General features: G+C 37.0%; 2 protein-coding genes and 1 non-coding gene across 4 annotated transcripts in view; 1 reads left to right on the top strand and 2 right to left on the bottom strand.

Moving 5' to 3' along the window:
• Nucleotides 1-1,459: 1,459 nt before the first annotated feature.
• LOC124367496 lies at nucleotides 1,460-7,047 on the bottom strand. Its single transcript, XM_046824352.1, has 2 exons — nucleotides 6,904-7,047; nucleotides 1,460-2,094 (listed from the first exon to the last, which is right to left on the bottom strand). The coding sequence occupies exons 1-2, from the start codon at nucleotides 6,979-6,981 to the stop codon at nucleotides 1,534-1,536; spliced, it is 639 nt and encodes a 212-aa protein (XP_046680308.1). The 5' UTR covers nucleotides 6,982-7,047; the 3' UTR covers nucleotides 1,460-1,533.
• A 1,164-nt stretch (nucleotides 7,048-8,211) lies between these two features.
• On the top strand, nucleotides 8,212-8,282 carry Trnat-ggu. Its single transcript has one exon. It is a non-coding gene; the product is annotated as a tRNA-Thr (tRNA).
• A 3,042-nt stretch (nucleotides 8,283-11,324) lies between these two features.
• LOC124367495 (F-box only protein 21-like) overlaps nucleotides 11,325-22,485 on the bottom strand; it is a 44,404-nt gene continuing 33,243 nt past the window's right edge. For both annotated transcript variants that reach the window (XM_046824351.1, XM_046824350.1), the window contains exons 9-10: nucleotides 20,777-21,011; nucleotides 11,325-12,291 (exon numbers count right to left, since the gene is read on the bottom strand). In XM_046824351.1, the coding sequence (XP_046680307.1) occupies nucleotides 12,128-12,291; nucleotides 20,777-21,011 (399 nt within the window). In that variant the 3' untranslated portion in view covers nucleotides 11,325-12,127. The remainder of the gene's footprint in view (nucleotides 12,292-20,776; nucleotides 21,012-22,485) is intronic.

The raw sequence follows: 22,485 nt of genomic DNA, 5'->3' as shown, positions 1-22,485 counted from the left end.
AATTAATCACTATGGCCTCGATTGGACAATATACAATCATGTATGAATTTGATTGGCTTGTCAATGCATTTACATGTAAAAAGTTACCAATCTCAAGCCTTCTTTAAAAAAAATAAATCTGATCCACCAGTGCTTTACTATAAATTGTATTTGTGCAGAGACGGAGAAAAAAGGAATGAATAGTGTGTGAGTAAGTAGTTGACATGCAACTGCAAAGGTTAAGTGAAAAGGAACTTAGTTTTTGAACATGCATCGTAATATCCGTTAAAATAAGGTCAGAATGCAGCAAAGAGGAGCAATGAACATAGCAAGACAGTGCATTATTTTACAGTGGCATACCATGAGGGGATAGAGAAGTCAAGGAAGAAACAGAAAAACATTTTCCCAAGAATTTAATTATTTAAGAAATGTTTTGGCGGAGAGTATGAACAGAAAACTCAGATGATACAATTTATTTGTTTACTTAACTTAATTTCTGTTACTCCAAGGTTCCTGCATTCTGTTGCAGACTAAAACGATGCTTAGTGTGGTAGCAACAGACTCTCCAGTGCTACACATGGGATAATATCTATTAGACAGCAGTGAAACAATCAGTTATTGTATTTTCAAATTTTTACTAAACAATTCAAAATCTATTTCACTTTGAATTTTCAATTTCGATATGTAAGTAGGCACAATGTGGTGGCTGTACCTACCCGAATGACTTTCTCATATCCAAAACAAGTCACAAAAAGTAATGCCAAAATACAAATCTTTGGATTTGTACCTATTCTTTCTTATTACTCCCATCCACATAAAAGGAGATGGACTCTCTCTAACAGTGAGAAATAAAAACCCTGAAAAGATAAGAAAATTGCAGTCTTTTCCTCCAAGAAAGTTGGCTTTTGAGGGTTAGTATTAAAGGCATAACGAGAAAATGATAAACCAATGTATGTATAAAAAGTATTACCAATAAGGATAAAAAGGCCACCAAAGGACTAGTTTTTAACTCGAATAAAAATAGTAATCCTATACACCACTACATTAAATGTTAGCAAAATATAAAAAAATGTAAAAACTTATTTAAACATTTCTAGAATAGAACCCCTATAAAAAAACACTGTGTTTAATCAAATGCCACAAATACATGAGGACTATGAAATTTTTATGTTGACAATCATATTGGAAAATGGTGTATGTGCTCAGAAATTCCAATAATAGATTTTTATTAAACAAAAATTAAGATAAGGTCTCCCATTTAAAATGTGCTGAAAATTGTTTCCAAGATCCCAATGGTAGCTTTATTAAAATAGCACAAAATGTATTTTTAACTATCTCATATATTATACAAGATTGCTGTCTTTTTAATATTAACCCTTTCTTGAAAGGGAAGTGGACAATATAAGGTCTAGGACGAGTTAAAATTCTTACCATGAGCTCTTCTGGCCCCACATTACTTTTTAATAAAACAATTATAAACTTTAAATTACAAGAATTTATTTACATGTATTCTCTTAGTTAAACTGAACATACTTTTAGTTCCCCTTAGTGGTCTCATTTAGTTTTACAGCATTTTTCATCAGAATCGTCTTCATTTTTTTGTTTGTTTTCAATCAAATGATTCAGACACAAAAACTCGGACTCATCATCACAATTGTCTTTCTTCAAAGGTTTTATCTTCCCACAGGTCTCGTTCAGACAGAACGGCTCTTTGTGTGGAATATTTAGTTTCACGGTGCAAGGTTTGAGTTCATCTCCTCTCTCCAAACTTACGAGTTCTTGTCTGCCTTCACATGAAAAATTCTTATAGCCGCAAACCGGGTATGGGCTCTTTGCACTTGGCTTTTTGCTCTTTCGCTTTGTCTTCTTCTCTTTTGGGTTGCATTCTGGCAGCAAGTAGTTGTAATATTCAAGCTCCCATATTTTAGGCTGATATTTGACCTCTCGGTGACGATTGGTCAGTTCTTCCTCTTTCTTACGTTTGAGAATTTTAGACAGCCAACCTCTCTTGTCCTTGTACTTGTAACATTCCAGACAAGGTGACTCGCGAACTGACCACTGCCACTTGATGTCCTCATCACCTTTGTGTTCTGCATACCCACGCACCGCCACCACCTGGAATATGTGCAGGTTTAGAGAAATGATTAGTAACAGACACATGAGTAATTTCCTCCTTTACCAACATTGTCTCAGTCTATTTGAGAAGAAACCTTCATACCGAGAAACAATGTTCTTCAACATTCTACCCAGATTCCTAAGAGGATTGCCTGAGAAGAGCTTCAAAACTTCCTTGAGAAACTGCTGCTGGAGTGTCCAACATAGACTTTCGAAGAATTTGTTCAATGGAGGACACACAACTTTTGACAAATACTGACACATACACAAATATTTATGACCTTTGCTCTGTTCTCCCCATGTTCATTAGGAACACGATCGTCCTATGGTCCACAGGGATTCCAACCCTGTATGGCTTCATCAGAGACGAGGCGAGGGCCATGCATGCAGCAGCAGCTGAGTCACCGTAGGAATACATCCGAGAGTAGGTGACCATCCGTGGAAAATCCCCCAACTGAAGGTCGTCCTGGATGACCCACTCTAGACTCTACAAAGACAGACACCAGCTGACTAAGACTACAATACCACCACACTGACCTGACTAGTGACCTCTCACCGACTACAAGAACCCCATCAACAACCCACTGACCACATCGCACCAATAGCCCCAACTGGGGCTGGATGCACAATGGACAAGCAGCCATTCTGTTTGTTGCAGAGATGCTGCATCTACAAGGGACAAGTACCCCAGCCTACCCACTGCCTGCCTCTCCAAGAATATGTGCTACAGATATATTCTATTCTAGTTAGCCCTAAAATTGGTGAACACAGGACTGTATATATTTTTGTATTCTGGTCACATTTCACTAGATTATTACTTTCAAAACCGATATCAGTTTTAACTAATTCAACAAAAAAACCACTATGTTATTGATGAAATAGATGATTATTTCTTTTTCTATCGAATAAAAAAAGTGTTCTAATATATTTCTGTCCAGTTGTCAAGTATAGTTTTATTATAACTATTTATTTAAGAATTTACTAAACAAATTACTTTTGAACTAAAAAAAAAACAATTACTTTTGACATGATCTACAGACTTCAACAGATTTCAATTTGTTGATGTTGACTATTTATTATGTTTTTAGATTACCTGTCCATAACAATTAACAAACATGCTCCATTTCAAGCATCAAGCCTTGTCAGTCTTTTATGGTGTCCATTAAAAAACTAATCAGTTAATATTAAGTGCTCATTAACATCTAAAAAAAGTTATCATCATTAACATCACATGTCATGATCTAAAAAAATGTTTAATTTTGCCTGCAACCCATAAATTGTGAGTATCATTAAATATTAAGTGAGAAAGTTTCATTTACAGTTTTACACGATGAACTGTGATAAGAGTTTTTGAAAACTAACCACCCTTCAGCACCCCCATAGAGGTGCTAAACTTTTACAAAAATATGTTACATTTTTATATTTAATATATCCAAGCAAATTTATCAACTTGCAACAGCTAGGACATGTTTACCTACAAACTAAATATAAAATTTTTTTTTAACTATTCTCAATGACTAGCCCAAGTAACAAAATAGGACCCTAATACAAATCGCTAAATATTTAGAATTTGAAACACCAATTTTAGATTAATATAGAAGCACAAATTCAGCAAACTAGAAACAGAAATATTTTTACTGAAATTACTTTATTATCATTAATATAAGTTTTAAAGTATTCAGTAGAAATAATCAGTACCCAAATTAACATATTTTAATACCTAATTAACAAACACTTAGATAATAAAGATAATATTGCACTTTTCATGTAATGTAAAATCAGTGCTTCAAATGCAATAAATAATAAAAATTAATTGTTTTAGAGCTCACACTATTGAATCTAAGTATTGGTTATAAGTAATGTCAAATTTATTTCAAGTTTTATGTGTAAATATTAATGGCAATCAAGAAAAGTATAAGTGACTTGAAAACCTCAAAAACAGCATATTACGCCATTTTTGAGTCTCACTTAAAATATGGGATTGCAGTTTGGGGCGGCACAGCTGCAGGCAACTTGCAGCGTGTTCTTGTATTACAAAAAAGAGCCATTAGACTCCTAAAAAACCTACAGCCCAGAGAATCTTGCAGGCAAGCCTTTAAAGACCTCCGGATCCTGACAGTGATAGATTTATATGTTCTGGAAGTAGTACTCTACACTCATATCAGGGCAATAGAAACAGTAAAGACCGGAGCACAAACTCACTACTACAATACCAGATTTTCACACACGACTACCATCTTCCTGCTCACAGACTTTCCTCCACTGAAAAGAAACCAAGCTATATCGGTGCCAAGATATGGAATATACTCCCGGACGAACTCAAGAGAACTGAACATTCACAATTTGGACGACAACTCAAGAACTGGCTGCAGGACCGACCATTCTATTCCTTGACTGAATTTTTTAATTGGAAAAATGATAACTAACACTATTCTAATGTTAATGACTCTGTTACTAATCTTGAAGATTATGTTAATAAAGATATTTTTGACTTTGACAGTGTGGTTATAACTACCCTATTATTGATTTGGGCTCTATGAAACATATATTAATTAAAATATATGTTTATAAAGTTTTGTTTTAACTATATGAGTTACCCAGTTTTGTTAACATTTTTATCAAAACAGCCATAATGACAACACTGTTTAAATAAAAGTTCAGTATATTTTGTGGCTAGTACAGTTTTATACTGCGATTTCAGTGCAACATTTATTGATGGGATAAGGTGTTTAAGGAAACAGACAGCTTGTTGGACAAAACGAAATCAAGTATACTATAAACAAGGGATCAAATCGTCCAAAATATGCAAAATGGTTTTGTAAGAAGTCTAAAAAGGTCTGAACGTGAGTTGAATGACCCTAAGTATATAGTTCACCAATTATTTGAAGAAAAACATTGATTTAATGGTTAAAAACCTCAACTATTGCATTCTTTGAAGCCATATGACATATTAATGAATTATGACTTTGTTGTTATTGTGTATGAAATTGCACTGGATCAACATTTTATAAACCAAATTGTTTTTAGTGTTGAGGCTACTTTTCACTTATCCTGAAATGTGCAACATCATAATGACGTTTTTATATTGAACACTTAAAGCAATGAATCAGAGCTGTGATTGAATCAATTATCCCAGAAACAATGATCAAAATATGGGAAGATATAAATGTCTGCTTGGATGTTTTCAGGGTGTTCATATCGAGTTCAGATAAACTGACGTAAAACTGTTAATGCAATTATTAAAGTATGTACTCTTAAATGCAAATATGTTAATTTCATTATTGTGTTGTATATACTTTTGTAAATAGTTATTTAAAAGTGTGACATGACATTGTGAACACACCACATTAAAAAATTTATTTTAGGTAAATTAATTTTTAAAATTCTAGGTGTGTAGCAGTAGTGCTTGAAATATTAAATTGGAATAATTGTGTTTTTAATTTTCAAAAAGTGTCAATATGTTGAAAAATTATACTTAATTCATAACTGAGCCAAGAAATATAGGTACGGAATAGTTAAACATTCCATCAAATTCTACCTAGGAGTACATGTTTCACATCGATAGGTTTGTCCAGATTTAACTGACATCAGTTTCTGCTGTACCCAGTGCAGGTTCTGCTGCAAGGTATAAACCAGCCAGAAGTGAACCCTCCTGGGGTGTAGAGGAAAAACTTACCCAGAGACAAAATGAATCCACCTCTCAGAAGTCTCATGAATACAAGTACCTGTTCCTGCTACATTGATCCCTGGCCTTATCTTTGATCCCTCTGCATCCCAGAAGATAATACACACTTGTCCCTTGTCTTCATATGTTAAGTCAATAGGTAAGGGATTCAGAAAAGAGTATCAACACTACACCAGGGCAGTTTCTCACAGTATCCATCATAGCACCAGCAAAAGCCTCTGTGCATGCTTGAAACCTCACTGCTTCACTAGATTCAGTCTTTGACTATCATACCATAGCACCATATGTCATGGCTTACATTTCTGATCACATATAGATCCAGTGTAGAATCGTAGGTTTCAACCCCAAAGCCCTTATTTACATGTCTAACAGTTGGTTTTAAACCATGTCAAATTAAATAAAATTTAATCTAAAAAAATTTTTGTTTTGATATCCTTTTATATCAGTCATCACCAAAACTACTTCTAAGAGAAATTACTCTATTGATTTCACAAAAACTAGGTGGTGTGCTAAAACAATCCAAATTGGTTCTCAGCTTCTAGATTAAAAGGAATTATGAGGTTTTTGTTGTGGAGTTTATGGATGTATCTCTACTAAAATATATCCCTTCCAGTACAGTTGGAAAAAGGTAGATTTCACATGTGGTCATCATAAGTGATAACCCTCCAAAATGCACCATTTATCCTCTATATTTCTCCACTGATAATAATTGGTGTATTTTACGTACATACATTTTTGAAGTAAAACCGAAATTTTTTTGTGTATTTACATTTCATAAAAAAAAATAAAATTTTAAAACAAAATACTACATTTGCATTAACAAACGATATTAATGACTCATGGTTTCTCAGATGTAGGAAAAAGATAAGCACATCACTGAAATTAGCAACACTAAAAGTCCAGTGGTATATGGATAATGTTCATTGGGTTTATTATAAAAAAATGCCACACCAGGCTTGTCATATCAATTGAAGTTCAAATGATTGCTACTTGTAGAGTTAATTTCTTAGTGTTAACCATTATTTAATTTATTTAAAGAATAAAAATAAGTCCATAAAACTACAACTAATGAAAGTAATGGCTACAATTTAAACAAATTTTAGAACATTTTTAAGCCATCATACCTGAAACAGAGGCGTGGGAAGAGTTCCAAAAAATTTTGATTTGAGTCCAAGAGAAATCATTTTAATTTGCCATTCCATAGAAACCAAAGACAACTATTGTTTAAAAATCAATTAATTAGAACCCTGTAAACATTTTTAGTTTAGGTTTGTGTTATATTTAACATTTTAGCACCAAAAGGCTATATATAGACCCAACTTTTCATACAATGCAGAGGCTTTATTTAGACCCATTTATTGACTAATATCAATAAAATTAGTACTGATTTGCAGAACTATATTTTATTCAAGAATTTAACATAATTTGTTATGTTTATGCTTCATTATTCATAAGGCAGTGGAATTTGAGGTTAGATGATAACAACATGTAGCAGAGGATAGTTGTAATCTTATCTTACTTACTTGTACTTTAAAGCTTCTAAAAAGTGTGTCATTTACTGTAGACTTTATTTCATTTAAAAGAAAACACAGGTATGGTTTTTTACCTACCTAAGTTAAACAGTTGTAACATTAAAATTTTATTTTATTTCAATTTTGATCAATAAAAAGTTTATTTTCTGATTTTATACAAAATTTATTATAGCAAGTAGCATTGTATTGACGTTCATATTATATTCAAACAAATTAATAATATACACTCAAATCTTTTAATCTAACAGCATTTGCGTCTTTATGGTAAAAGTCATTTTTGTACTTTGTTTATTAATAAATACATAAATCTGTATATTTTTAGTATTATTTTACCAAATTTACACAGATCTTACTCAATTAAATATGTTACAATGTGATGCCGAGGCTTGTCGAGCATAAAATTGTTTCAGGTATTTATAGATCTCTAAATTTTCAAAATCAAAAGAAAAATAAAAAAGAAAAAAATTTTAAATGTAATGACATTTTTAAAGAACAAAATTTAATAAATTCCATTACATGTCATTGTTCAAATTAATAAATTATTGCTAAACATAAAGAACGATGTGGGTAATTTAGTACAATACTGCAAACAGGGGGCTGCCACTTCTAGGAAATGAACTCCAAAAATGGAGGGATACTAAAAGGGTTAGAGCGCAATAAATTTTACAATATATGTATAATTGAGAGATCCGGGTTCGAGTCCCGGCGGAGCAAGTACTTTTTGCGATTCAATATTTATTGAAATTAAATTAGGCTATTGCCAGTTATACAAATTTAATGAATGTAAACAGAAGTCATTTAACAGGTATTTGGTCTTCCGATCATATGTTAGTTTGGTTATTTAAACACATATGTGAAAGAAACGGCCAAATACTAAATAATTGAATTGTAAAAAGTGAGGGCTCTGTGGTGTAATGGTAGCACATTCACCCGGTAAGTGAGAGATCCGGGTTCGAGTCCCGGCGGAGCAAGTACTTTTTGCGATTCAATATTTATTGAAATTATATATATATATATATATATATATATTTACCAGAAGGTTTTTTCAATTTTCAAAGAGAAGTTAGTGCCAAATGGCTCACATATTTACAGAAACAGGTTATTCTCTTCCAACAAACAAACCTTGGTATTTTGATTCAAAACATTTATGAATTTTCGTGTATCTAAGTACACTTCTTTAGATAAATATAAATTGCATAAATATTTACATAAATTATCACATAAAAAGTAGATAAGAAATCAAACAAGAAAAACAAACATTACAAATAAATACAGTAGATCAGCAGCTGATGGTACATGACATGGTATGTGTAAATAAGTAGACGAAAAATAAATTCATATTAAATTAAGACCCCTTGGATGTTTTGTCTGAAGTACCAATTGGTGTGCAATTTTACTTTTTTCAATTTCAATCTACTAAGGTTTTTGTTTGAATTTTCAGGGATCATATTTATACCTTTAATGGTGTAACAATTTTCTAAATGATTTTGTTTATGTACATTGATAGTGTGACTGGCTAAAGGTTTTTCTATGTCGCTATGGACAATGTCAAATCGTGGCCAGTTACTCATACGTAAAGGATTCGATGTTTGGCCTAACTGGTGGTACAGTTAGTCTTCTTTGGGCTGCCGAGTCGTATATAAGATAACGTTCGTTCATCCAATACCTGGTCAACATTATTTTATATATATACTAGCTGACCCGGTGAACTTCGTACCGCCTTAAAGGGTCCACAGCATCCACATTGGTGCTTGAAATGTGCAGAATAAAAAGACAAAGTAAAAAATAAATCAAATTAGGTCCTACGTGATTTTTTTCCCTTTACAACTAATCTGAAACTTAAATAGAAAAAACAAATAAAAAACACAATTCGTAATTATCTAAAATAATTTAAATCGCAATAAGCAGCAAAGCCACAGATACATTAATTTATTAATATTGATTCTCTTTCTTCAGTCGAGTACCTTGTGATATACAACATTTTTGTCTTGTTATTAGGTGGCAAGAATGAATAAAAGCAGATGGTTTGCCGACACGTGAAAATGCCACATGTAGTTGTCCATGAGAAAAACATGGATTTTCTAATTTAGTCCCACAAACGCTCAAAGATTGGCCGTGTGATTTATTGATCGTCATGGCAAATGCAAGACGAATCGGAAACTGAGTTCGTTTAAATTCAAAAGGCATATCGGTAGGAATCATCGGAATAAGAACTCTTCCTCACCTTTAAATTTTCTTTTAAGAATCGTCGCGTAAATCACATTTATCATCAATTTTTTTATAACCAAACGTGTTCCATTGCATAATTTTGGTTGATTTAGATGCAAAGTATTATGACTACTGCACCAACCTTCAAAAGTAAATTATGGGGTGGTAAGCCGGGCACATCCAAAGAGTTTAAAAATTTCAGTTGGATAGTTAGTGGCCTCATCTTCATTTGTTACACAATCAATAGATTTGAATGTTTGCAGAGTACCATCAATTTGACTCTGAATTAAAAAAGTTCAAGTCATCTACATCCTTGTTCTTAGCTGCCAAGATTGCTCGCTCACTCAACCAATTGTTATTTAGTGATTAGTGATGGATCAAGAGGGGGAGTCAGTATTGGCAATTTTACTTTGCCATTAAGACAACACAATCCAAGCGACTCTCCAACAAACTTCAATGCACTACAATGCCCACAAACAACATCCATTGGACCAATAAGTACAGATACATGTGAACTGTAATCATAAGTGCAAATCATAACTAAATGATGCTCTATTCAAATCAACAGCTGATGTATTCCTTCTTGCGTGTCGAACTTGATCTAGTTGTTGATCAGTACAATTAGCTCGCCGATTTCGCATAACCAAGCGAGCTGTTTCACGGCTTCCTCTCTTTGCTCTTGAGATTGAGAAGCACGAAGTCGGGCCATACCAACACGACGCTCTTGTCGTCCCGATTTCATTCTTCAGTAGAATTGTTCACAACGTTACGAAGCCTTCTTGCCTCTTGATTCGCACGAAATTGTTTAATTTCGTGCGAAACAAAGTTATCCGAACCGAAAGCAATCGAAGTAATAAGTTGTTTGTCTTTTTTAAAAACCAACAGATTATTGCAAAGGTAAAAAAAAATCACTTCATGATTGACTGATTATTAAGTAAAACTGAAAGAACAATCTATATGTCAGTAGCCATGATTTCATTTTGTTTGACTGAGTAACCCAGAAAAATGACACAGACAGCTGTCAAAGTGTCAATCAAATTTACAGTTGTTTGTTTTACATTTTGGAATTCAGGCAATTGTTTTTTTCAAGATACAGTTTTTTTTACTCTATGCTTTCAAACTATAAGTGTAAAGAAATTTAAAATAGTAATTAAATGATATAAACATATATTTCTTTTGTCGCATTATATATGTTTACAAAGAACAGCTGATTAAATTTGAAAAGGCTCTATCACTTAATAACATATGTTTGCTGCAATGCATTTCTTACGGATATTTCTGTAACTTTTAGAGACCAGTGGGTGGAATCCTGAATCGAGACGGGATAAAAAGTATACTATGTCCTTTCTTCCAGTTCTTAGCTACCTCCCTACCAATTTTCAGCCAAATCGGATCAGCCGTTCTTGACTTATAAATAGTGTAACTAACACGACTTTCTTTTATATATATAAAAAAAAGAGGTCAATCCCTTTTAAAGCATTATTCTACCCATCCCCGTAGACTACGAGGATTTTACCAAACAGAGTACGGATGAGAGTCGATATTGAACAAGGTAGATGGTACTGATAAAAAGTGTTACGATCACAGACAAAATCTGAACTTGCGCTATATCTAACTCGGATTCTAAGTTCAACATCTTAGATCGCTCAGCCATCGGCTCTCCTAAAAGGGGTATTTATTACAAGGATCATTTAGATGTTTGTTTTTACATTAGCTAATCATATTATTTAGCAGTATACAAAAAAAGTAGGTTATATAAAATTTACATATGTTATATTAAATTAAATATTAACGAATACACACAATGAAATTATCACATGAGGTTTATTTATTTTATTAACAATACAATAAGAACAACAGTTTGGAACAAAATTAACACTATGTAAAATAAAAAATATGTAATCACTGCATAAATATCAAAATCTTTATGTATATCGGCTAAAAAAGGTTATGCACTGCACAATTCTTTGTACAACTATTTACAAAACTCGTTCTTTCTACCATTTATATGAAACTAAATATCTTTTAAATTTATCATTAATGTGATGCTAAGGACAGCCATTCTATCACAAAATACATCTCCTTTATAAGTTAAAATATGTTCTACAGGATAAAACTAATTAAGAATATTAAACTTATTCCATCTGAACAATTATTAACAATACTTATGCCTTTTTAGTTTTAGAACTAAAATATAACAAATTCTATGTAAATATTACATATCAAAATTAATAATACATCTTTAATTGACATATTAACAAAATGTATTTACTACATTGTTTTATGAAACATTTATGAGTATAATTCAAATTTGAGCAGAACCATGGTAACAGGAGGTATAAATTTAATTGTTTCTTTTACAGCAGTCACTTGACTTTTAAATGTTCATTTATAAACTTGAGTTTAGCTATTAAAAAATATCTATAAACTTGAGTTTAGCTATTAAAAAATATCTATAAACTTGAGTTTAGCTATTAAAAAAATATCTACCTATTTAACGCTACTCGTTCGAGTAGAGACAAGCGATCAAGATGGAAAAGTTTATGAAAACATAAACAAAAATAAAGAATCGGTCGAGACATCAGAAGACCGCCTGTGTCAAGCGATGCTACTCCAGCCGCAAGCAGTTGCGGACGACGGGGGGATCATCAGGGTAGCTCTGCAGCATCTCCTGGTTTGGAAGGTAGTGGGTGTGACAAAATGTGTCGAAATAACGACCAACATCACAGTGCGTAACCCAACAATCATGATCCTGCTCCACCTTCAGGTTTTCTGAAATCACACAAACATCTCTTAACCTTTTGGAAACATATATCAACCTCACAGTGTGTAACCCAACAATCATGATCCTGATCCACCTTCAGGTTTTCCAGGTTGGATTTTCTCCTTCCCTGGTTGTTTAAGCTGATCAGGACCTCAGTGGCACTCATTTATATTCCGCTATCCTAGAGAATTCCCAGAATGGTATTTATACCAAAGCAGGGGAAGCCTATGTTCTTTAGATCCATATGTATGTTGTTTCTACTTGAGACCATGGAGAAGATGATTCCTAGGTTTATTTGGGTGGGGTCTCTTGGAGTGGTTCTCCTTGATCCAGGAAAATCATGCAATTTAGTCCTGCACCAATTAGTGTTCTGAGAGGACTGAGAAGGTGCTGGTAGCCTGTCTAAATGGTGCAAAACATTTAATACACCATAAATAGGGTGTCATATATAGGTACCAGTCGGATAATGTGGGTCTATAGTAATGTTATAATGTACAAGAAGAGTAGTACCACTTACTCAACATAATAAAACTAACAAAATTTTAAAAACACATTTTTACAGACAGTCAATGACCATTGCTGTAAAACCATTTCAACAGCCCATAAGTTGGGAGATAATCTTTAATGAGGTAATTGGAAATATACCATCATCAACTACCTATTATTTTGGAAAATTTGGACTTCTGACTAATTCACAATGGTGGTGGATAATAAGCGAATCAATGTAATACAAACAAATGTAATACAGAAAAACACAGAATTTAATGTGATGCAAACAATTGTGTCATAAGCCAAAATTAAACTTGATGAGCTACATCACAAAAAAATAAGTACAGTGGACTAATTAACGTGGAATTAACTATCATGACATAATACAAATATTAAGATTAATAAGGCACACGAAATACAAAGACGCAACTTGGAATAAAGAACTATTGTAGTATATACAGAATGTCCCAGAATTAATACATTTTCTATAAATCATTTCAGGCATTATCACTGGCCCATGTTTTTAAGTCAACCAATTGAAGAAACCAGGATTAAGGTTTCTTTTGATTTAAAATGTTTACAGAAATGTCTACAAAAATAACATCTTTAATTATATAGAATTGTTAATAAATCTCTAAATTTTGTAAACTTAAGTGTTTTTATTAAAAGAGAGTACTAAATCAAATCTGGAAATGTTATGCTAGCTCTACTGACACGCTTTTGTAGTTTATTTATATTTTTTCTTTCAATATGTTTATAAAAAGAACCCTAAGGCCCGTATTAGACTTGGTCACTTGGCGACGTCACCGGTTGCGGTCACCGGTGACTGTACGGGCAGCCAGCCGCGACACCAGGAGAGTCACCAGTAGTGAGGCCAACTCCACTCAGTGCTGTCATCTCATCCGGGTAGAACATGCACTGTTTTGTTTATCCGTTAACCTTTGACTAAAATGTCTAGCCAACAAGTGAAATGTAAAACGAGTAAAATGTCTAGTGGCGAAAAAGATAAGAAAGGGAAAAAACAAGATGATTGTGTTGAGTCCCAGTCTAGTGCGTTGTCTACTCAACAAGTAAAATGTAAAAACTTCTACTGGTGAAAAAGACAAGAAAGGGAAAAAACAAGATGATTCTGTTGAGTCTGTTGATTATTTCTACCTTTATTAGTGAAAGCAGTTCAAAGAAATAGGATTGTGACATTCTCAAGTAGTTGAAGAACTTGTTTTCGTCAGCTAAAAAGTTGATCAAAAAGGGTATAAAACAATCCTTTTGATTCTCTTAAAGATAATATCGGATGCACGTGCATTTTCCTTGCCCGTCTCCTCCTTTTCCTTAACAAAAGAGCAAGAAGTTGCATTTCTTCATATTTTTCAGACATGACGTCCGCTCACTACACTGGCATCAAAACAACTGAACTGCGGAACACAAAAATACAGTGGTGACGCCAACAGCGGTGACTGTGTGTAATTAGGTGCCATTTGATTCAATACCCAGCGATAATTCTTGGTCACCAGTGGTGACTCGTCTGGTCACGGGGCAGAGTCACCGGTCAGTCACCAAACGCTGGTGATGCAACCCGGTGACCCTAGTGTAATAAGCGCCGTAAGTAAGAACTTTTTTTTTTTTTTTTTTTTTGGGCTGAGGATGGGGAATCTGCAATCAGATACATGGAGGGTTCTCTCTTCTTCCCTTCACTCCAGTGCATGCGGGGTTGACTACGTTATAAAGATCGCCGACCCGCTAAACCCCACCCTCGTCCTTCCTGCCCACCAAGCCCGGGACCACTTTTAGCATTTCTTCAGCTGGGTGAGTGTCTTGCACTAAATGCTTTCCTTCTTCACCTCAAGTCCTCACGGCTCATCTTCCATTTTCTTCCGTATAATGGAAAAGGCCATCTTACTGACTGCGTTTCCACATGTCTTCCGACTGCACCATGTGAGAGACCAAAGTCTCAGGTATCAGTTGTCCGGTTGTTTCCCAGCAATTGGCTCTCTCCTCTGTCCACCTCTTACAGAAAAAGAAAGTGTGCTCAGCAGTATCTTCCTCTCTGCAGTAGTGGCATATATACTTGAGTTACTTCTGCCAATCCTCTCCAAGTAACGGCGGAAACACCCATGACCTGAGAGGATCTGAGTCACATGGAAAATTTACCTTCCCATGTGTCCTTTGAAGCCATACTCTAATGTCTGGTATGAACCTTCTGGTCCAGGAGCCCTTACTTGAGACCTCCCACTCTCGTTGCCAAGCATCCCTCAGTCTTTCCTGCAGCTCCGCCCTGTCTCGTTCTCCCAGGTAGCTGTCAGTTCTCTCTTTCACCAGAAGATGGATAGGAGGAGTCCTAGCGAGCACCAAAACAGCGTCGAGAGATATCGTCCTGTAGGCTGATGTGATTCTCATCGCAGCAAGCGTTGAAACCCTTAGTGCAGCTTCCTTTGCTCTTCCAAACTGCATTGCACTCGCCCACACCGGTGCACCATACAAGAGTATGGACTGTGTTGCTGAGAAAATCAGCCGCCTCTTTGACTCCTTGGGGCCCACCGAACATTCTTCATAGTCCCACTTATTGCCATTGCCGTTACTGAGGCCTTTCTTGCTGTTTCCATAACATGGGGAACGAAAGTTCTTGACTTATCCAGCCAAATGCCTAAGTACTTGACCTTAGTCTTCGGTTGTGACAGTCGTACCCTGTACCCGAAAAGTGATCGGTCGAAGTCTCCTCCTTCCAGCCATGATAATTGCCTCAGTCTTTTGTGGGGCCAGCTCAAGTCCCAGTTCCTGCAGATGATCCCCAACCTAGTGCAATGGCTTCATTGGATCTCTCCATTAGCACATGTTCCGTGCTTCCCTTGGCCACCAGGGCCAAGTCATCAGCATACCCGACAATTCGTACCCCAGGCGGGAGAGCCAAGCGAAACACACAGTGTCGTACAGGACATTCCAAAGGGTTGGGCCAAGCACTGATCTCTGTGGAACTCCACTGGTAACTTGCCTCCTCATTCCATTTCCCAGGTCCAGTGTTCTCTCCCCTAAATACGCCTGAATCATGCGCCTAAGATATGGAGATACTCAATCGCTTTCAGCCGCTGCAATATCTTCTGCCAAGAAGCACTATTTGAAGGCATTTTTTCACATCCAAAAGGACCACCGCTGGTATTTCCCGGTATTGTCGGCCTCCACCCACAGCACGTCGTACCAACTTGATGACCATGTCCACAGCATCTACTGTTGAGCGTCCAGGTCTAAAGCCAAACTGGTTGTCAGACAAAGCATTGGTTTTCTCAAGTTCTTCTTGTAGTCTTCCTACCAGCAGTTGCTCAAACAGCTTCCCCACAGTACTCAGCAGACACAGTGGCCTGTATGAGTCTGGTCTGCCTTCTGGCTTACCCAATTTTGGGATGAGGACCAGTCTTGCCATCTTCCAGCCTGCAAGGAAGCTCTCCTCTCTCAGGGCCATATTTAACACTTTAAGGACCTTGTCTGGGGACTACACTCACTGCCACCTTTACTACCTCTGGGGGAATGCCATCAGGTCCCGGGCTCTTGTTAGACTTGATCTTTTTTCCCGCCACGATAAGCTCATTTTTGGTGAAAGGTGGAATCTCCAGAGCAACAATTTTCCTCATGCACTACAGGTGGGTGCTCAGGGAAAAGTAAATCTACGCACTGTTCAATTGTTTCTCTATCTAGCACTGGTAGGTTGCGTCCAAATCTCTTCATGACAATTTTTGTAGGCATTTCCCCACAGGATCTGCCTCAAGTAGGTCACATAGGTCTTGCCATTTGCGTCTCTTGGTTTCCAAGATCTCTTTCCTGTATCTTTGGCGTTCTTGTCTGAGCAGCACCACCAACACACATCCACTTCAGCTGCATCTGGTCGCGATCTTCCTCTCGCCCTGGTAAGTCGCCTCCGCAAAGACTTACATGATGATCTTAAGGCTGCCACCTCCGCGGTCCACCAGTATACTGATCTCCTAGCACCAGGCTTCCTTGGTTGCAATACTTCCCCACACACTTCATCCAATGCTTGAGTCAGTTTCATGCGCTGATCTGCCATCTATCTCATCAAGGTGACGCCTCAGAGCCTCCTCCAAAGGTTCCATGTCACTCGGCACCGTACTCTCCACCTTTTGGCAGTAACGGTGCAGTCTGCTCCTCATGGTCCATGCACAGCTCAAAAAATATCTGCTCATGGTCGCTTAGGGTTTCCTCCTCACTGACATGCCAGCACCTTACTTTCTCTGCCAAATCTTCTGTAACGAAAGTAAGGTCGAGTATGGAGCGATACCTCCCTCTTCTAAATGTTGGCACTTTCCCCTCATTTAGCAGGACCAAGTTGTTTTCCTGCAGCCCAGTCAACAACTAACCTTCCTCTTCTTCCTGAGCACGTTTCTCCCCATTCTTCAGCCTTGGCATTAAAATCACCACCAATGATTATTCCTTTTCTACAGTTCCTTCTAAAAGCCGCAAGTTCTTCTAGGCTTTTCTTCAAACTCCATGATTGGTTTGCCAGGAGGGAAGTAGCAACTACACACGATACACCGCTCGTATTCAATCCATGCAAAATTGTTTCCGTGTCCTCTTCCTTTTACCATATGAACCTGACTTAAGCTTTTTACACAGGACCCTTGGCGAGCATCAACAGACCAAGATTGATCATTTGCTGTCCCAATATTAGGTTCACTAAGCATGATGACATCCAACCTCTTCCTCCTGGCCGTGGCTTGCAATAAATCTATTGCAGCTTGGCTCTTCATTCCATTTAGATGGACAAAGCTAATCATTACGTTTCCCTTCTGGGCATTCCTTCCTCTTGTGGCCTTCCTTCTTGCAAAAGAAACACACACTGTGCTCCGGTCAGTACCCCTGCAGTAACGTGCAATGTGTCCTTCCTCAAGACAACGATAACAACGTATCCGCTCTTCGCGAAATCTTACTCTGCACAGTACCCAGCCTATCTTGAGTCTACCGGCCTGGGCCAGCTTGTTTGCTGTAGGTTTTGGGAGGATTACTGTTGCATTCTGGGTTTCCCCATATGCTGGTCTTAGTGAAGACACCTTTGCATCCAGAGTCGAGGACACCGACCTGCAAAGCTTTTGCAAGTGCAGCCAATATGTCCTCCTCAGTAGCGTCTACCTCCAGATCTTTGATGTGCAGAACTGCCCTCTTCTTGGGAGCTACTGCAGAGATTCCCTCGATGCCCTATTTTACAATGGCTTCTCGCAGTGCTTCAGCTTTGCCTGTTTTCTTTTTTCAGCCTGATGACCAGTCCTCCGTTATTTGCTTTTCGAAGTGACATTACTTTAGCACCCGTCTCATCCAGGTCCACCTTGTCTTTTACAAGTTTGACAAGGTCTGCATAGGTCCTGTGGGTTTCAGTCCTCACCACAACTATCTCTTTCGTCTTGTTGGCGTCTCTGCCTTCTCCTGGTCACTGTGCGATAGCCTTCTTTGTCTGTTCCTTCCTGGGTTTTATCATTTTGAAACCCCTGCCTTTCTTCTGACGGTTTTGGCTTATCTTGAGATCCTGTATTTTCTGTACCATGTGGAACGCCAGCATTCCTAGGAGCAGACTGCTTAAATTTGGGTTTGCGTCCAGGCATATCATTCACTGCCTGCTTACTACCATCAGTCTTCCGCCGAACCTCCTTTCCCTTGGTGTGACCAGCCTGCCTCTTTCCTGTGTTCTGGATCTCAGTACTCTTGTCTATTTTCTGTATGGAAATGGTCTGCGATGCCCTTTCTTCCACCTGTGGGCATCCCACTTGGACTTCCTTCTCGTTGTACATCTCCCTAGGCACATTTTTTTCGCTGCGGTGATAACAGTAATTCCATGTCCAGGGAGCTGACCACTTTTCCAAGAGCTTTAACTGCATCTCTTATTTCCATTCTCTCATCTGTTCTAGTAAGTTCCTGCAGTTCCTGTGTCCATTTTATAACCCGCCCCCCAGGCTTCTCTGGCTCTCCAGAGCTGTTTTAGGTCTTCTTCTGTAGGAGATTCTTCTCGAGACCTCTTAGGGTGTGTGGCTCACCAATGGAAAAAAGTCCGGCAAGGAGTTCTTCCGCTGAATTGGTGAACGCTGCAGCTTAGCGCTCCTGGCGAACGCCTTCTCCTCCCCCTTGAATTGGTCTTTCATCTAATTTTTTTCTTCCAGTAGTGCTTTGAGAAGCGGGGCCTGGTTGCCTACCACCAGCTTCTCACTACCCCTCCCATCACAGAATTTGTCTCCCCCAGAATCCTTGAGACAGCCTGGTGTCAAGACACCAGAGAGGGATTCACCAGATTGGCTACCCTCCTGGGGTAATGTGTTTTGATTCTGTAACATTTCACCATGAACTCATCAACCTGTTTGTGGGAACGCCCGCCCCGAAATCGTTGCCTTGCAGACGTTGACTCGCCGACCGCCATCCGGTACTGGACCCTTCTAGAGAACTCCTCTTCGGCTCCAGCCCTGTACTGAGTGGGCCCACGCACTTTCACCCACCAGGGATATTTATTGACTTCCCAGTCTAGATCCATGGTGTTCTGCTCTTGGCAGTTATGGCTCTTCACCATGCACCAAGGTCTTGCAATAGGAGAGACTGTGTGTTAGCCTCTCTATTACCTGAGGATTAGAGAAGATGTCCTCTTAGGCAGTTTAACCTCATGCCCAGGAGCCGCCGTAAGAACTAATGCCCACCGACTAGTCAGGTAACCGGTGACGCAACCGGTGACGTCGCCAAGTGACCAAGTCTAATACGGGCCTAAAACCTATACTAGCTAAGGATATTATGACCACAATTCAACAATATAATATAATCAGCTGATTAGAGCAGCTAAACTTACAACAGCTGATTGTCGTGGCTCACAAGCAGTGCTGTCACATAATGACAGTTAATACTGTTTCCAACTGATTTTCTTAAACTTGATATAGCTGGATTTGTAACTAAATTATCTAACTAAAATGTAATAACAATGTTTTTTATTTTAAATGTCGATTTTAAGATATTAATGCTTAAATATTTTAAGATGCCGTCATTTTGAAAATAAAGCAAGAAAATAATTATTTTAACTGTAATTAGGCCTTTAGGTTATAAAGCAGGTACCAAATTTCAACTCATTACAACAAGCTGTTCTAATATAAAAAATAGATAAGTGAAAATTACAAAATGGCGGACAGGTAATTATTGAGTTTCCAAAAGTTTAAATATATTTTTATTTGTCTTTGGTCCAGAAATAATATATGGAAAGATTGGTAGAGTTCTGCGACACCCTGTATATAGAGCAACAATCCGTTTAAATGGAACACTATTTAATGTTCTTAAAGTTTTTTTCAGTTTTACGTTAATGTTTTACTTTTCCTCAAAGCATATAATAACCCCTGGCTTATTTACAGTTTCTTGGTTTTTAACACCTTCTCTTCGTCACCTGTCATGTAGCGAATTTATGACAGTAGGGTTAGTACGAGGTTTTTTTTTATTCAAGCTCCAATCTCACGCTATCACACCCCACTACAACATCTGTCACTGCAAGTTCAAATAGCTAGTTTGCGCTGAGTTGCAGTCGCATAAAAATGGCCACCTTTATTGAGTCTTCCACCAAATATGAATTAAGAAGTGTTATTTGTTTCCTGCAAGAAGAAGGGAATAGTGCAGCAGAAATCCATTGGAGTATGTGCCGTGTTTATGGAGAAAACATGATGAGTGATGGTGTTGTACATGAATCGCGTCAAAACTGAAGCCATTCGAAGATTTTTGAGGGTGTCAGTCAACATTTTTGGCTTTCTATACCACTCATGTACAACACCATAATTCATCATGTTTTCTCCGTAAGCACGGCACATTCTCCGATGGCAGATGATTCTCTGCAGTAACAATTGTTGTAGCGGGAAACATGCGTGATCGACTACTGCTCAAACCGCTGACCTGCCACGTGTTTGGCTGTCACGGTTTGAGATCAGAGGTTGAAAAATAACCGCCCTCATAATAGTACTGCAGTCAATATGTTAGACAACAAAGATGAAGTCATACCTTCTGCCACGTATCGGTTGGTCCCATCATTGACTAGGACATGGTAGAAGGGTTGGCAATTCCTTCGGCTGAGGCTTTGTACACTCATCTGGGTCATCCACTCTTCACTGGCTTGGCAATACGGGTCCCAGCCGATTATCACACAGGTGTAGTCGTACTGGCGGTGGTGCATCACCATTCCCACAGCAAATTTCACTGCCTCTTTGCTCCCCTCTCTTCGCTTTACCTCCAAAGGCTGTTTACAACAAATGCATCCATTTGTATACACTGTAAATAAGGAACTCAAACAAAATTGCCTGCTATGACTTAATGACATTGATCTGTGATACACAAACTTCTCCAACTTTGTTAGGGACAAACACACCGTAACAGCATAGTGAAACCGTATGGACACATGGCTATGTTGATTTCTCACACACAGTGTTAATTCCTCACTTTATTATCTGTGCTGATACAGTTAAAACTAGCTAGTATATCGACTGTCTAAACTTAGCATAATTTACATGAAAGTAAGTTTTGAAATAAACTCTGAATTGAACAGAGAGTATCATACCGCCATTATGGTCCTTTGTATCATACCATACCTAGGCCTATTTTTGGACAAAAGCCATTCCTGGAACGATCACAAGTTCAAGACTCCGTACTGCAATCTTAGCATTAAAGAGGATCAAAGGTATGTATACCCCTGGAGTATTGAAAACAGCATATTATGCTCTATTTGAGGCACATTTTTCAATACAAAATAACTCTATGGGGATGCTCATCTGCTGGAAATCTTCATTGGTGGTGCAGAAGTGGTCTATGCGAATAATGTCAAGTCAGCAATCAGGAATTCTCTCAAGAGACTTTTAAGTTCTTTGAGATACTGAAAGTAGTGTACATCTATATCATTATCACGTTTGCCCCAAAAGGAAACTTGCTACAGGTTGATGAAGTTCATAGGTTGTAAACACACGATACACAAATGATCTCTTTTTGCCAGCACTAGAATAAATAACTTTATACACCAAGAAACCATCCTTCAGTGGGGTGACACTCTTCAACATGCTGCCAGAGAGTTTCAAGATGTGCGAGACTCTAAAAGTCTCATAAGACTGACCACTTTGCTGATACACAATATATAGCATTAATGAGTTTTCTAAAACTTTTACCACAGTTTTTCACTGCCCAGACTTTTAATTTTGTTTCGTTGTTTTACCTTACAATAATTGCCTAAAAATATGTTTGTTAACTTTAATTCAAACAGATTTTCCTCTTTGCATTTCTATGGTCTTAAACTCGTTATTACTTTACTTAACCTTATATTACATAAACTTTACTGTATATAAACATGGAGTTTGTAACCATTCTTGATAAATGTGTAAATAAAGATATTATTTATTGATACGGATTATTTGCCAATTAACTTAATTTACTTATAAATAGAAAGTTTTAAAAACTTTCCATGAGTGGTTGTAATAATTTTTATTTCTATTTGTAAAAAGTCATTACATCATAAGTTTATCCTTTTTCAGATGGTTTCAAATCATGCATAGAAAACATTATTTTTATATTATGGCAGATATGCCCATTTTGTGTTTTGGGTAGCAAAATTTAAATAATAAACTTTTATTATCACATTGGTGTTTTTCAATTCTAAAATGTAAGTTACTTCCTGTAATGTAAATTTATAATTAAATGAAATTTTAATAATAATGATATTGGAATGA

Source organism: Homalodisca vitripennis, chromosome 8 (genome assembly GCF_021130785.1).
Source record: "Homalodisca vitripennis isolate AUS2020 chromosome 8, UT_GWSS_2.1, whole genome shotgun sequence".
NCBI lineage: Eukaryota > Metazoa > Arthropoda > Insecta > Hemiptera > Cicadellidae > Homalodisca > Homalodisca vitripennis.
The sequence above is the reverse complement of the archived record's forward strand: the minus strand, read 5'-3'. Positions and strand labels throughout refer to the sequence as shown.